Source organism: Pieris brassicae, chromosome 3, assembly GCF_905147105.1.
Source record: "Pieris brassicae chromosome 3, ilPieBrab1.1, whole genome shotgun sequence".
Lineage (NCBI taxonomy): Eukaryota > Metazoa > Arthropoda > Insecta > Lepidoptera > Pieridae > Pieris > Pieris brassicae.
This window is the reverse complement of record NC_059667.1, coordinates 5,406,814-5,423,417: the sequence shown is the minus strand read 5'-3', so window position 1 is coordinate 5,423,417 and position 16,604 is coordinate 5,406,814. Positions and strand designations below refer to the sequence as shown.

At 35.6% G+C, this 16,604-nt stretch overlaps 1 protein-coding gene across 3 annotated transcripts in view; it reads right to left on the bottom strand.

The window, feature by feature from the left end:
* LOC123707649 (probable E3 ubiquitin-protein ligase HERC2) overlaps window positions 1–16,604 on the bottom strand; it is a 54,565-nt gene that overhangs the window by 35,048 nt on the left and 2,913 nt on the right. For 2 of the 3 annotated variants that reach the window (XM_045657901.1, XM_045657902.1), the window contains exons 8-40: window positions 16,274–16,394; window positions 15,879–16,047; window positions 14,958–15,168; window positions 14,504–14,652; window positions 14,019–14,178; window positions 13,849–13,946; window positions 13,355–13,510; window positions 13,175–13,280; window positions 12,978–13,083; window positions 12,404–12,617; window positions 12,142–12,286; window positions 11,448–11,530; window positions 11,142–11,215; window positions 10,930–11,072; window positions 10,023–10,219; window positions 9,541–9,757; window positions 9,161–9,398; window positions 8,794–8,964; window positions 6,914–7,132; window positions 6,471–6,633; window positions 6,228–6,346; window positions 5,940–6,112; window positions 5,283–5,812; window positions 4,973–5,097; window positions 4,528–4,895; window positions 4,110–4,279; window positions 3,779–3,918; window positions 3,105–3,288; window positions 2,230–2,466; window positions 1,633–1,751; window positions 1,309–1,501; window positions 803–954; window positions 261–354 (exon numbers count right to left, since the gene is read on the bottom strand). In XM_045657901.1, the coding sequence (XP_045513857.1) occupies window positions 261–354; window positions 803–954; window positions 1,309–1,501; window positions 1,633–1,751; window positions 2,230–2,466; window positions 3,105–3,288; window positions 3,779–3,918; window positions 4,110–4,279; window positions 4,528–4,895; window positions 4,973–5,097; window positions 5,283–5,812; window positions 5,940–6,112; window positions 6,228–6,346; window positions 6,471–6,633; window positions 6,914–7,132; window positions 8,794–8,964; window positions 9,161–9,398; window positions 9,541–9,757; window positions 10,023–10,219; window positions 10,930–11,072; window positions 11,142–11,215; window positions 11,448–11,530; window positions 12,142–12,286; window positions 12,404–12,617; window positions 12,978–13,083; window positions 13,175–13,280; window positions 13,355–13,510; window positions 13,849–13,946; window positions 14,019–14,178; window positions 14,504–14,652; window positions 14,958–15,168; window positions 15,879–16,047; window positions 16,274–16,394 (5,744 nt within the window). The remainder of the gene's footprint in view (window positions 1–260; window positions 355–802; window positions 955–1,308; window positions 1,502–1,632; window positions 1,752–2,229; window positions 2,467–3,104; window positions 3,289–3,778; window positions 3,919–4,109; window positions 4,280–4,527; window positions 4,896–4,972; window positions 5,098–5,282; window positions 5,813–5,939; window positions 6,113–6,227; window positions 6,347–6,470; window positions 6,634–6,913; window positions 7,133–8,793; window positions 8,965–9,160; window positions 9,399–9,540; window positions 9,758–10,022; window positions 10,220–10,929; window positions 11,073–11,141; window positions 11,216–11,447; window positions 11,531–12,141; window positions 12,287–12,403; window positions 12,618–12,977; window positions 13,084–13,174; window positions 13,281–13,354; window positions 13,511–13,848; window positions 13,947–14,018; window positions 14,179–14,503; window positions 14,653–14,957; window positions 15,169–15,878; window positions 16,048–16,273; window positions 16,395–16,604) is intronic. The other variant, XM_045657903.1, reaches the window with a different exon arrangement.

Below are 16,604 nucleotides of genomic sequence, written 5' to 3'. Positions count from 1 at the left end.
CGGCGGAACTCGTACTCGTAAATAATGCGATACTTTAAGTTTTCCATTTTGTAAAATGAGTGACGCAAAACAGAAAAAAACAGAAGAAAAAAAACAAATGAATGACGGTCATCGAAGCACAAATACATGAGTAAATAGCTGTACAAATTTGAATTTGAAATTCCGAACCAAAGAGGAGGTATTTCAGGTCAAAGTGGCTAGTACGACAAAACGCCAATTTCATATGTAAGGACCTAATATATCATAAATATAAATATTACCAATCAAACAAGTATTGAGCGAGGGCGGAGCTGGGTTTAGGGTTTGCGCCAAATCTTGACTAGCATGTGGCCACCAATGCCAATCATTCGTTATCTGAAACAAACATTCTTGAATACACAAACATATAATTTAGGCACACTACCAAACATAAAACTATTAACTTATTACATCAGTTGAAATTAACATGTATGCACGACATATATAGGGACACATAACAAAAAAGGCATTTATAGAAGAAAATCAATGACAATTATGAACTAGACATATTTTAATGAAATAAAAAAGAACACTTTTTATGGTACCGGCACTACAGTTTTTGACGGTACCGGTACAATTGCCGCAGCAAATTACGATTCAAGACATCTTGAAACTATCACAAAAAGATCTGAGTCGCATGTACAACGCATCGGAACTATTAAATTGGCGTAAACATAACATAACTTGACCATGGATTTTTTTACGTTAAAGCATAGAAAGCATATATAGGAGATATATTAACAGAACACATTTTTAACACATAACTTTTGGATAAATTTAATACCAATTGAGCAGCTAACTGCATTTTCTCCAAAAGCAGGCTTGTGATGGGGCCGTGCCACTGCGGTATTGTGTGTAGTTGCCTTAAAAGACTTATTATAGCCGCACACGTTGCGCCCGTGTAACTAGATGTCGCGGGCGCACGCCATCTGTTGTCTGCAAAGTAGTTGTATTAATAATATATTTTTTAAACTTCTGTGACCATTATTCGACTTTTTGAGAGCTTTCAAATCGAGGCCAGCGAAAGACTCTCACAGTTCACATACGACAACGTAATATAAGTAAGCCTATTGAAATGTTGCCACATATAATATTGTCACGTAATTAAATTTAAACCGGTCATGATAGAATCCGGTCAATTAACCTTGGATATACCGAAAATCCAGCAGAATTAATACCAACTAAAACTCATGCAACTTTGACAAAAATGACAATTTTTTTTAAACATAAACCATGACATTCACGTACAAACATTTAAAAAACATTTTTTTTTACATAAAGCACACTTACCGACTTCCTCCTCGTCCATATGCGGAGGCATCTGTGTGTAGTGTGAACTGAGCCTCAAGGCCGGATCAGCCGTATGTGTCTCTAACCATAGACGACCAGCAAGTGCTATTAGTTGTGCGGAGACTGTCCGACGCCATTCTATTGGACCATTATGTTCGGATAGCACACTACGAAGGAGCCATAAGGCTTGGATCTGCAATATATATATTTTGTATGTCTACTACCATACGTTGAAGAACTATATGCGATAGTGAAAATTACGTGAATTTAATATACCTTATGAATTTGTCTTCAAAAATATTGAAATAATAATAAAAAACAAACCTGCAAATATATTAAATCTTGTGTGATTGGTTTGTCATTTGGTGATATAATGCTGTAGCACAATTCAAACCACGAGTCTGTACAAAGGGATATTCTCATTTCCAAAGTTTGAGCGCTCGCTAGAAAGGAAAATAAAAAAATTGGAAATTAATAAACGCTTATTTTTATTTCTCGGAAGTTATAAAGTGACTAACCTCGCTGGTAGCATAATATATTAATAACTTTCTAAGTAGAAATTCCGGAGCAGTAAACAGACTATTTTCTTAACCATTCGGTAAAGTAATTATAATCACCCTGGACCATTTTGTTACCATACCCGGCGGTTAGGTTAGGGTAACAAAAGCGAGGAAGAACCAAGGTCCAGTCAACATCATTCGTAGGGGACCGTGAGTTTAACGGCTGTTACCGTGTCCTGACTCGGTCGACTGCTGGTGGCGCCGTGGTGTTTTAGTGGGTATGCATAGCAGCGAGTCCCACGTAACCCTTCACCACCAGGCACCCGTGCCGCCGTATGCGAAACGCACAAAAAAACAAACAAAGTGAGACCTTCACCTTTTTAAAAACATTTCTACAAGTTGGCATGTATGTAACACGTACCTCTCAACAAAGCCAATGCAGTATGCAAATGTCCAGCAAACGCAGTGGGTGGAGGTGACACATGCGCATGCGCGAGTGCCAGTAACCGCCTCTGCAGGGCGGCAACGTTTCGTCTAGCAGTAACGCTGTAACCGCCTACACCTCTTCTAGCTCCCACTCCTGCGCACATTGCACGTACTGCGCTAGTGCAAGCCGCGCGGACTTCGCTCACTGGCCACCAGTCTTGAGTCATCTCCGCTATTTATATATAAAATATATATACATCAATCAAAATCAACGTTTATTTTACGTTTCCTCTATATCTTCTTAAATAATTACGCAGAGGACGTACACATGGTCTACAAAAATCTGCATAGAAAAAGAAAAAGAAACACATTTCTTCTTATTCTTTTCAATACAACCTTGAAGACTTATCTTGCGATAAGCATGCGTAAGATATAAAAACAATAACCAGCCTTTATGTACATACATTTACGAACACTGGTATTTAAGTTATTTCGATTAGGTGGTGTAATAATAATTCAGTGGCGCAACAATCCTATTGCCTCACATTGCATCCGTCCCTTTAATCATTTTTATCTCATGACAGAAAACTGAGCAATGAGCCTTCGTTTTTTGGATGTGAGCCATGCCGGTTTCTTTAAGATGTTTTCGTTAACAGTGCGAGCGAGTGTTAAATGCGCACATTCAATGAAATCAAGTGAAAGTTAATTAGTGAACAGCGGGGGTTCGACCTCAGGGACTCATCCCTCAAGTCGCACGCCGAAGCCACTAGGTTAACACTGCTGATCAGCTAGGTGACCTAGGAGAGGTTTTTTGTCAAGAATCTTTACACATATACTTAATATTTTTACTCAAATAGTTGAATCACTTACGCGACCCCTGCACGGTTTCATCCACAGAAGGCGGTGGGGAGGGAGAACGGGCCAGTTTGAGATCGTACTTGCCCTCTTTCCCCATACGGTACGAATTGGTACCACCAGCGTCCCACGCTACTCGCACCCACCCATCTTCACCCAATTCACCTATTACTCGCCCTTCCCCACCAGGTACACCGTCCTAATAAATAAAAAACAAAATTTAATACTTCAATACTATAAGAGGCAAAGCACAAGGCACAAGTTCCGAACGAACGAGGACAAATGCCGTCAACCTTTTCTGAAGATCTAAAGATGTTAAATAATATTGTTATATCAATTCATCGAAATAAATCAAAATATATTAGTCTGCTTTGAATATATTTTATCTATGCTCCAGCTTCGTTTGAGTAAAATATTACAGTCTGTAAATAAAGAAAACTGTCGTGGGATTTGAGGCAGCAAAGACGAATTTCCTATTTCGTTATGTTGAAAACATCGAAAAATCGCTTCTGCGCAGGCAAGGAAATTTGTTCAAAATGTTTGCGGGTATCTATATTACACATTATTATGCATCTTTTTTTTAAGATGGTAAAAAATTCTTGTGATTCGACTTCAAAAATACCAAGGACGAGGTTTAGAATTCGACGTATTTCTTTTATTTATTTATATGTTCATGTCTGTATTATTACCTGATCACCCCACTTCCAGTCTTTACCGCGAACCACTCGCGTCCCAATCTTCATTAAAGATGCTAGTTCTGGTCCAGACAGTGAAGCACCTCTCGCTCTAGCCCCGAGTCTCTCATCCTCGTATATTATCAAGCAATCAGCTGGAAAAAAATTTTTTACTCACTTTTATTGTTACCTAACCTTCTAAGCTTTTGGAAATACAAAACGTACCAAGCAGTGGTAGTAGTAGGTAGTAAATAAAGCCTTTTAGTATTACGTTAGAACAATATTACTACAATTTAAAAACATTATAAAAAGCGCTTGAAGAATACGTAAATTAATTAGATACGACTACCTCTTGATTTAGTTCCGTGACAAATAAGCGATGCGTGCTGAGATGTGTCGCCTCCAATTTGCTTGAGCAAAGTAAGACAGGAACTCAGGGCTCCACTGTTAATTAGTTGTTCCAACTCTGGACCTTGACAACCCTCAATGAGGAGGGATAAGAGGATTATCAGGAACCTGAGATGTAATTAAAATAAATTAAATATTTAAGCACCCTAAATCCTATATCTACGATGAAACTATGAAATTAGTAACTTAGGTAAAGATTTTGTAAAATCTTACCAAATATTATTTTAAAGAATATTATTTAATAAAAAAGTGAATGGAAAAAAATTGCATTGCTATAATCTCAGTTGTAACTTTTAATCTCTTAAAAAACGTGTAAATTTGATGAATCAAATAAATTTTATAGAACAAGCATTTACCTCGCTCGTGCCGGTTTGTTTAACAACGCATGCGCACCATAATTCGCACTCATTTTTAATGGTAATGGTTGGCTTTGTTCGCCTTCAATCACTCTGGATTTCAATTCAATTAAGATGAAATCCATCAATTTAGACTTCTCCAGCAGCACCATATACTTTAAATAGGGTATCACAGATTCTATGCCTTCCAGGGGTTTTTTCAATGGAATACTAGGTTTTAGTTGTGTATGTGGTACTGAGTCGGCCATACACGCCCCTAAAATGCCGCTGAGAGCCGCGTACTTTATACTATCAGACATAGTTTGTGACGAATTAATAATACTGTTTATAATTAAATAGCCATTTCTTCTTATTTCCGCTCTTTGTATCTGTAATTTAAAAACCATTGAATTGTTGGGAAAAGATAAAGAACCTATTTGAAGATTCAGAAGTATTTGAGAATTACCTGACAGTATAAAGCTCTTCTTAATATATCTATATCACAGGGTTCTTCGGTAATGACAAAGTCTATTATGGCCGTCGTTATATTTTGTTGCTCCGGCGTTACTTCTTCAAGGAGCCAGTACAAATCTGAAAGTAAATATTATTTATTTACAAAAACGCATTTAAAAAATTGTTGCATTTTATCTAATCCCCATTAAATTATTCTGCTTGCTTGTTTTAAATTCATACTTTTTTGCACTATAAAAAATATTTAGTTACAGAAAATGAAACGCCTCTACGGTCTAACCAAGACCAAAACTCTATAAGCATACCTTTCTCTTCACAAGCCATTCGTGATACCCACGCATTAACAAACTTATGCCTTTCCGAACTATCATCATCTTTTTCTTCATCAGCTATAATTAGTTCGTTTTTGAGATCATCAGCCAGTAACATCACTTGTTTCTCACTTTCCATAGATTCTTTGAAAATTGAATTATCCGTTATGTCATTCATGGAGCTCATTGAAATTTCATTTGTCGGGGTTTTATCATCATCCCTGTCTATTTCATCTTTTTCTTTAATTTCGCTCCTGATTTCATCATAATTAGATGCGTTTTTTAGTTCTTTATCATACACTCTAACTTTGAGTTTCGTTTTAATTTTGTCTTTAGTGAAATCGCCATCACCTTTTGGTTCTATTACAAGTAGTTGGTTCTCTTCGATATTTTTACTTGATTGACTTGCAATTGACGATTTGATGAGCAGTGCATCACCTTGTAGCAAGCTTCCAGTTGCTTTTAACATACTTTTACTCAAACTGTTTTGCCGGTTTCTTAACTCTTTTGTTGTTGTCTCCATACTGCAAAAATAGGAGTTAATAATACGAATTATTCCACGTCATTTTGTCGTAGTATTTAAACTAAATGTCGTTTATTATGGGTAATAATAAAAACTCTTAAACCAGACTACGGACATTCTTCACTTACCACTTATTAAAGTCGGGCGTTTTGGATAACTTCATGACTTTACGGAAAACTCTTTTAGAGGTTGGCGAGCGATGTGATGGAGGGCGTGAGTTCAACGCTGATACTGCTGGAGAGATCGCCGCTCGAACATCGTGTAACAAAAATCGGGCCCTTTCTAATGGCGCAGCGCATACCTTAAAAGTTCAAATCCACTTATTCAATTTAATAAGAAAGAAAGCGAAGAAATTTATAAATTAGTTATTTTATTACTGCAGTTAGAACGGCGAAAATATTAGTATGACAACTTACCTCCTTATACCCTCTGGATAGCTGCTGTCGAGTCCTCATCAAGGTCCATTTACTTTGTTGTACCGCTTTCACTATTTCTGACATCGCTGGTGAAAGTTTCACTTCTCCTTTTTCCATTTCTACAAGGTTAATCAGATATTAAAACCCCTTTCATTGACAACATTCAGATTTTGTCATGTGGTGAATTAATTCATATAAATTGTCATTATAAGTAGAATTCGGGCATGCAAAACATTAACTAACCTGCAGTAGCAGTTGCCAGCGCATGTTCTTTAAGTCCGGCGTGATAAAGTAGAACAGCTAATAAGGCTCTTCTCAATTCTTCTAGAGGATGTTCTGGTGGAAAGTGTGGAGCACAGCCTTCTCGCCTTTCACATGCCCACCATAGATGTAGAGCTAATGGATCCTGTAGTTTAGAAATCATTCAAATTATTTTTTTATCAGGGTACGCCGACAGTTAGTGGTTCCTGTTAGGTTTAGAGCGTTACTCCACACTTTACTTTAACCCTTTACTTGATAATAGAAACTAGCAATTAAATATAAACCAATAGTTTGTGCGTAGTTTCTGCAACTTTCAAAAGCCACTCGACAACATTAATTTTGTGAGTATCAAACGCTTTACATATACATTACGTCCTTTTCATCTGAATTGGTTTTTAAATATCTGAATACTTCATAATACTTACGTGTAATTTTGGTTCAGCTAAAGCCTGCAATAGAGCGTCAGCCCTTGCTGGTGACGTACTAACATTAAGCCTTGGAACTCGTATTTTCAAAGGCACTTGTGGAGTCGGATGAATCATGTTAGTTATTGGTCCTTCGCTCGCCGGACTATTACCGCCTGTGGAAGAGCCGCTGCGAGCTTCAGCTTTTTCCTCTTCAAAAGGATTCGCAGGGCAGGATGTCTATAAAATGTAGATGAAAATGTTTTTCCTCATAATGTTTATGTCTTCATGTTAAAAACGTCTTTTTTTAAAAGTTAAAAGCAAATAATTGACAAGAACAGATTAGATGATTTAATAAAAAGGTAAGTATAATTCAAGCACATAACCGAATATGACACCACACTATATACCAGTGTAATTGTTTATATACGTAGTATATAGCATTTATTATGGCAGGCTTGACGCCACACATAACAAACGTTCAATTCGGACATAACAAAAAGTCCTTAAAGCAATAAATCTGATATTAAGAAGGCGTAATAGGCGTATATATAGTTTGTCAGCAATATTTATATAACCTGATTTTAAAATTCGTTATGGCGTAAAATATATATATATATATATATATATATATATATATATATATATATATTAGGTTGGGGAAAAAGTCTTGGCATTATATGAACTTGTAAAAAATATCTTTGGCTATACTATTTGTATCTGGCTAGTTTTGGTATCATTAAAAGTTAAAATTCAAATAAGGAAAATAAGTTTTAATTTATTTTTCGTACTGTCAAGATGAGTGAATCTAATGAAGAAATTCGATTCATTTTAAAAATTTACTCCAAAAATGTATATACAACGCTAGCTTCTGGTCACCCTATTGCGAAAAAAATGGATGCCATTTTTGAAAAAGTGGAGCAAGATCGGCGTCTCAGTAGTTAAACCGTAACTGAAGAACTGGGAATTGACCACAAAACAGTTTTGGGGCATTTGAAAAAAACTGGATACACAAAAAAGCTCGATATTTGGGTACCCTACGAGCTCGCTGAAAGAAACCTAATGAACCGTGTACTCATTTGTTATTCTTTATTACGACGTAATGAAACCGAACCATTTTTGAAGCAGCTGATAACTAGTGATGAAAAGTGGATAACGTAGGACAAGAACGTGGTAAAGACCGGTGAGGCTTCACAGACTGTGGCGAAATGGGGGTTAACTCGTAACAAGGTGATGCTGTGTGTGTGGTCGGATTGGAAGGGCATTATTCATTATGAGTTGTTCCCACCAGGCAGGACCACATCGATTCTGAACTCTACTGCAAAGAACTGATGAGATTAAAGCAAGAAGTTGAGAGAAAAAGCGGCCGGAATTAATCAACAGAAGGGGTGTGGAATTTCGTCATGATGCTAGACCTCACACATCTTTAGCCATTCAGAATGGCTGGGAGGTGTTAATGCATCCGCCGTATAGTCCTGACCTTGCACCTTCAGATTTCCACCTGCTTCGGTCTCTCAATAATTCTTTAGGCAGTGTCGGGTTGTCATCATGAGAGGACTGCCTAAACCAATTGTCGCGGTATTTTAATCAAAAGCAATGGGATCATGTCCCTACCTACAAGATGACATAAAGTTATCGAACAAAGTGGTACCGACATAGTTTAGTTAAATGTAAATAAACTATAATAAAAATGTTGTGAATTTTATTTAGATATACGAAGAAACTTTTTCCCCAACCTTATTTTTATACATCAATCACGTAACAGAAAACGGTCACGATTAGACGAATCGAAGGTGACGTAGAATGTTTGTCTATCGGATTCGCCGGAGACTGTTTTGTTACAAATAATTTGTGCATAAAGGTTTATCAATTAAAAATAATTCCAATTCAATAAATTGTACCTGAAGTCCACCTCTTAAGAAAACCGCAGATATATAGGAAGATGCCTGTCTTTCAGCTGGTTGTACCGGCAGCGATCGCGCTAGTTTTAAACCACACTGAGATAGACCAAGAGTTAGATGAAACGCACATGAAGATAAAACATGATGGCTGCGTAGGGTAGAAGTACTTTCCTGAAATCAAAAATATAATTTAGCGTTTAATTTAAAAGATATCGAATTAATTAATAATAATCGACAGTTTAATACTGAAAAGTTAAGTATTCTTGCAGTCTTGCAAGACCCTATACTTATCTAGTTACGAAAACAAGCGAAATTATATTATATATTTTGTAAGTATTAAAAACTTTACATCATGATTTTTGTTTACCTGACATTTATGACTATACACTTGTGTAGTATAAAGGCCGACACACTTCTCGGTAAGGCGTGAGAGATAGGCAGCGTGAGGGTCCACGCTAAGAGCCGCAGTAGCATCCGCGCCACGTAATTTACGTACCAACTCCACAGTACTAGCATTCTCACAATCAAAGTTTTCTACGTCATATACGTAGCCAGCTATAATGATCCATGATCCGCCTTCTTTTGTATGGTTGTGGAGGTCACATCTATAATTGCAAAGTCACTTTAACGTTAAACACTTACGATGTTTTGTAAAAGTGCTAAGTTTACAGACTATTCAGAAACCCTAGTCTAAGTTGCGCTGTGAATTTTCCACGCAATCAAGAAAACAAACGAGAAAACACTTACTTTCTGACAACGTGGTTATTGCCTTGGTTCTTTCTAGAGATTAAACCAGGCCAGCCCAAAAGATCTGCATCCAATTTTTGGGCGGATGGAAGACATTTCGCCGCTTCGTCACATGCACGTATTATTTTAATGAATGACGTGGAACAATCGGACATCGCGATGGCAGAGCGCGCTGCACACGTACATACCCATACTGCTAATTCACTTACTACCCTACCTGTAAAACATATGTATCATGAGTCATAATTTCACATCTAACCCACTTTAGCCTACTCTAAGGAATCCGATTTACGTGGGTACTAAAAATTTGAGGAAAATCAAGCAATAAAAATGTTGAATCAAAAATGATATTGACTGATACATATTTATCTATAATTTTGAGGTACGCTTGTATTTAGTAACAAAATTTGACCTAGTGTAAATCTCTACACAATTTAAAAAATTCTAATTTTTAAATTTCATTTTTCACAAGACACACTTACCTACAATATCAGCACTAATGAGATCGCATAGACTATTGAGTTGAGTGTTGTCTGCTCTGTGCACGGCAGTAATGAAACAACACAAGGTTGACTGTACGTGTTCCGACAGGAGATTGACGTATTGCGTCAAAAGGTTACGGACACCACCGCGTGTACCCCTCCCACCACGGGACCACATGGCTTCACAGAATAATAACCTGGAGAAGATAAACTATACATTACCAACTCAGTGACTGCAAGAAAACACTTTTTTTACCGGATTGAAGCTATGTATTATTATAAACTTATAATTACTTTACATAATTTAAGTTTTTTCGAAGTTTCGCGTGCTTTCAGCGTTCGTGGTCACGGTGACATAATACATAGCTTCAATCCGGTAAAAAAAAAGTGTTTTCTTTCAATGTGTAAAAGCTATGTTAACAAAAGACAATACTATAACTCAGTGACTCTTGGTTGCCTCTCGAAAGGAAGGATTTAAGTCCTGTTTGAAATGTATAAAGTGGCTTGTACAGAATCGTACACGGCTATTGACGAATTGCCGAGAAAACATTTAATAAATTACGGCTAACAACAAAATGAAAAAGTCCATCAAATGGTGTTATTGCCACTAGTGATTGATTTTACATAAATCAATTTAATAAAATCTGGTAAAAGAACAATAAAATGTGTTCTATCTAATTTTCTGAAACTCCATGTCTAATGAGAATCTAGTTCAGTGTACTTTGTGAATTGACAACCTTGTTATACGCCAATATTTAGTACTTTTTAAAATCACCTTTGACATATATAAAATCGAATTTATTACATTATTTACAACGTCCAAAATTATCGAAAAACATTGTTGGTGAACGAAGAATTGTTTTTATTTAAATCCAATCTTAGTATATTGAACAAGTGAAAATAATACCTTTGAAAACGTATGAGGAGATCACAGCTCGGACTAACTGTATCATGCCCTTTGAGATCGTCAGTTTTACTTGTATCGCCGTCCATTATAGACCTTATGTGCATTTGAGTTTGACACGTGGTATTTTTTATTAAATGTTTGACCTAAAATAGATAGATATCTATTATGCTGTAAATGTGAGAATTATTTTTAATTATAAAAACAACACTTACTAGATGCATCAAAGGCACAGATGTTCCATCTGATGTTGCTTCATTGCTTATTTGATATTCTTCTACAGGCTCAACTGAAAATTCTTATTAAGCTTACCATTTTTAAATATAAGCCCATTTTAGTTACATCCCATAATCGTATCAAAATATGGCTCTAATTTAAATTATATGTATTTTTTGCATTTATTTTAAATAGAACGGAATGCATTATGAAATAAGTATTAATAGTAAATAGTTATATGACATAAACCGAATCATGCAGTTAATTAAATTTCAGAGCATAATTCTACTGTTTTATAAGTTTACCATGAATAGTTTCTGTCTCATCAGACATGGTGGTTGTCGGACGACTGCGTTGGCCGGTCACTATGTCGACTTGATCAAATTCACTAAACGATAAAAGCTTAAATTAGAGCTTAAAAGGTTATATAAAATATGGGTTCGTGTACTAGTGTACACACGTAAGAAGTGAAACTTCTTTATGACCTTATTTTTCTAAAAATTATCTACTATATGCAACTTTACACAAATTGGTTAAATAGAGTTAAATTAGATAAAGTTTAACAAAAGGCTTTTATTATCATAGACATGAATACAAATAATACAATTATTTTATTTTACCTTATAGTAACTAAGATTATTACAGAATTTCATTAATTGTATTAGAATTATTACTATCATTGTTATCATTATTATATATTTTTGTTATTAATGGCTTCGAATCTCTTCGAATCAACCGTGGCAGGGAAGTTTTAATGGTTGCCTCGTTATTTAACAATTTCGTGAGACAAACAATAAAAGTAATATGCTACCGGAATGTCAATTTGCAATATCTAGTTATTTTGTTAGTTGGAAATATAATGAACGGACATAACAGTATTTATAAAAGCTTTAAAATAACTTAATTACGTTTTTAAATATTAAAACATTAGTAATTTGTTAAGAATTTTTAAAGTTTAGACTAAATGCAAAACGAAATGATATCGCATAGCAGACTTACTCGTCCAATTGTAAATGATTGTAGGGATCAGTTGAGTTAACTTGAAGTGCATTTTTTAACGCGTCTCTAAGTCCACCACCGCCAAGCAAAGACCACACCAAAAGCTCGGTCATAAACCTGGCCCCTGCACTTGCGGCTACAGAGCCTGGGAAAATAAATAAAAGATGGTTATTGAGAAAATAAATTCAATTTCATTTAGGTTTAGTATACAATCTAGATACGATCGATAACGTAAATCTTTATTTTTAATACAATATAATACCTTGAGGTAGTAAAGAGATAAGATGATGGGCGCGAACATGCGGTGTCGGTAATAATACAGGCCAAGCGGCAGCTAAAGCCCTTCTTGCGGCTGAAGCTGCGGCCGCACCAGCTCGACCCTCTACCAACGATACTAGAGCTGCGTGCACACCGGCACACCACGATCGTGACTCTATATCGTCTGTGGAACCTCGGGCGCATTGCCAAGCGTGTACCTGATAGAAGTTAGAATAGAAATATGTTAAGAAAGAATCTAGTACAACTATATTTAATCTAAATATAAATTTCTTATAATTTTTGTCTATATGCCAAAAAAATTTAAAAAAACATTCACTCATTAGGGCTTTTAGGGTTTTATGAACAAGTAACGTGAAGCGCCTTCATTAATAACCACCACCTCAAGGTGCTAATTGGCCTTAAGAGATTTAAGCATCAAATATAAACTACATACTTTTGATCATTACATCAGAACGTATGTTGTATGTAAAAACAACCAATTCTATAGAGGAATAAAATTTTTTATATCAGTTCAATTACAAACATTATTAGCTATTTAGAAATTACTTTTCACTTACTTGTAATCTTAAGAGATTCAAACATGAGATCGCCAAACATTCGTTTTCCTTCATATTCGCCGAACTGCTTTGATCGACTGCTATTCTTAATAATCGTTCTAAAAATCTGAAAAAAAAATCAATCGAATTTTTTATTGATAATTAATAAAAACTTCGCATAATGTTTGTCAATGTTGTAGATTAAAGAATAGATTTACTTAAATGTTTTTTCTGATAGATCGATTACAAATGGCATAGAGGACGGCAAGTCTCTTGGATTTTCTTCACTCCATGCTATTATATGATTTGGACCACTCGATACACCTGTAATATAAAACGCAAATTAAATCTGAAGAATAACAACTATGTAATCAAATTACAACAGAATCACTACATACCATTAGCCTTAAAAGATGGGTTAAAAACTTGCATTGGTTGCGGGGTAGGATTGGAAATTTGGGCTCTCTCGTGCGTTCCCCATGCGTAAACTAATCCGTCCGACGACAAAGCAATAGCATGAGTTGAACCCAATGATAAGTCGACAATTTTTACACCTATTAAAGATACGACATAAAAGAAATTAATGAAAAATAAATGTCCGTATTGAAACTCTGCAACGGTTGTTAATAGAGTTTAAACGAAATGATGATTATCTTATAAAATAATTCAATCCAAGAGTGTACGCCATGTATGGGATTACCTCAAATTTAATTATTTACTTTTATTTTGAAACCACAACACACAATTAATATATAAATTTATATCTCATGCCACACTTTAGGGACTGAAGAAATTTAAAAGAATACGTCATATTTTATCGAATAAATCTAACTAAAAGTATATCAACGTATACTTTCATATTAACAGGATGAAAACCGGAAAAGCCTGTTACCTTGAAAAGCCTCTACGAGTTTTGGTATTTTAAATGTCTCCAAGTTCCCCTGCCCGAGACGAAAACTCTCGCCTTTGCCCCAGGTGTAAACTTGACCGCTGAAACATTAAAATCATGAACGAATTTAATCACGGGAAAAGTACTTATTATTATATAATAATATTACGTACCCATCGGTAAGCGCTGCGTGCCAGTGCTCGCCCGTGTAAACGCGTGTCACTCTAAACATTGAGAGTGCGGAGAGAGTTCGCGGAGTGCCACCTTCACTATCTCCAAACACCTGTACCGCGCCTTCCCACGTACAACACAGAGTTTGACCGTCACCCCATGCTACCAAAGATGTAATTTTGACATAGTACATTTGTAATAATAACACAAACATATGGAGAGTAAATAGTTTTTGTGTGTCCTCAATACAAATATTCGAGCTGGTTGGTTTTCATTACATATTATATTTTTCTAAAGTGTGCAAGTAATAATTGCAAAAATTATCTTAAAAACTCAGGAGTCGTTTTTGGATGTACGTCAGTCAGTATCAATTGTTCCTGTTGTAATCTAATTTGTGTATATTAATCTCATTAAACTGAGTCTTTAGTTAAGTACATTTTTAGTAAGGACATACTTTGAAGGAATTGTTTGTTTCTTTATAACATACCTAAAGCAACGTCAATGATTCGTTCAATATTATGGGCGTTGAAGGATACTGGCTGTGGTGTCAGACAGTTTTCGATTGTACCATGTCCCAACCTGCCTTGTGCGCTGCGACCCCACGTGTAAAGCGCGCCGCGAGATGTTATTACGGCACTGTATGAATAATATTATGTGAATGAATTCTACTTGATAAAATATAACAAGACTTCAAAGTTTTGTAAGTAAATGAAGGTAAAAACGTTAAGAAAATTTGTTACATGCCATGTTCGCAGTGTCAGTATCTAATTCCTTCTCAAACTGAGAACTACATCAGTCTTAAAGTCGATTAGATGCTATTGTATATAAGCAAATGCCTTTTACCAAACATGCCACCGAAGGTTACCGAGGAATGGTAAAAAAAACGCTGGAGAAAATTTATAATTAGTATTCATTCTGCAACATATTATGATACAACTAACCTGCAAGCCGGGCCGGCAGCTACTCTTACAACCTCATGATGAGCCAGGTGATGCACAGCCTGTGGCGCATCTCTTGGGGCAGTGTCCCCATGACCCAACCGTCCATCTTCCCCAGAGCCCCAGGTCCATACTCCCCCACATTCGGAACGACAAAGAAAATGACGGCCCAATGGATGAGACGCCACTTGAGAAATTGTCTTTCCTTCCAGACCTGGAATTTTGTTAAAACTCTTTTTACTGGGTCTTGTTTAAATCCTATTAAGCTTTCTTGGCGTTTCGACCTTCGTTAAATATTCTAATACGATCAAAATTATTGGCGGGTATTCTTTCCAAATCCTCTTGTGAGTAAATAATATTGATTGTGATAATAACACTTTCTCATAACTTGAATGCATAGATTTACTATACATTTAGTATACCTAGTTTAGAAATTCTAATCGTAAGAGTTATTTTAATTTAGTTTAAAATACACCAACAAATATCTTATGCATACAAAAATTATAGTTACTATTCCAATACGCTACCCACACCATTTTACGTTTTGTTCTTGCTTAGGTAAAGTAGCAATCTTATCTTAATCAGACTCAAAATATCTTTTTTCTTATAGGTAAACAAGTACACTTATGAACGTCAAAAAGAAGATAAATGAATTGTAAATTTACATTTACTCCCAGTTCGCAAGTCAAGGGCGTAGAGCGAGAGAGCACTGGCAAGAAACTTTCCGCCACTCTTTTTAATCGCCAAGTATTGAGTCATACAAATTGTTTGAACTGGAACTTAACATTACCAAACTTTCTAGAGCAAGTTAAAGACGAAGATAAATAATAATTGAAGGTCGCAAAAAAATATGAATATAAAAGACATAATATTAGGAAATGGGTGTAATGTGAGTAATGTAATACAATAAGAAAGGACTATTACCAGGAACCAAGTGTGGTGTCAACGTATCGTACGGTAGGGTGTATATGGCGCCATCTTGTGTTAGGAGCAAGGCCAGTTTCTCCGCACAGGCTATTTGCTGTACTCTAAGACTTCCCAACTGTATAGGACCAATGCCCACCGAAATTATTTCTTGGGCCGATTCTGTGCACTGCAATTTTATTTAATTAGAAAAAATAAATCTATTAAAAAATACAAAAATGAAAACCAAGAGCAAGTATTATGTTTCAAAGGTAGAATTTATTTTTCAACGTAGTAACGTACGTTCTAGAAGCGATAATATTTACAATAGGATTCATTAATATCGCTTCGTAGGCCCAAAATACATATATGTAGACAGAAAAATCGATTGGTGCGTACTGCCTATTATTACTCACAGTAACAAAACCCTTCAATGGAGGTAACAATGGTGCACCAAGTCTGTCCAAATGGCACAACAAAGCAATACCAGCTTTCTTTACACTTATTAGACCATCGCCACTTGGAATGTCTAAATCTCTGTAGAAAGAAAAAAACAGTTATACATAGAAAAAAATGTGCGCGTGTACTAGTGTACACACTTAAGAAGTGAAATTTCTTTATGACCTTATTTTTCAAAACATGATCTATTATATACAACTTTACAGCAATTGATTAAATAAAGTTAAATTAGATAAAGTTTAACAAAAGGCTTTTATTATCATAGACATGAATACAAATAATACAATT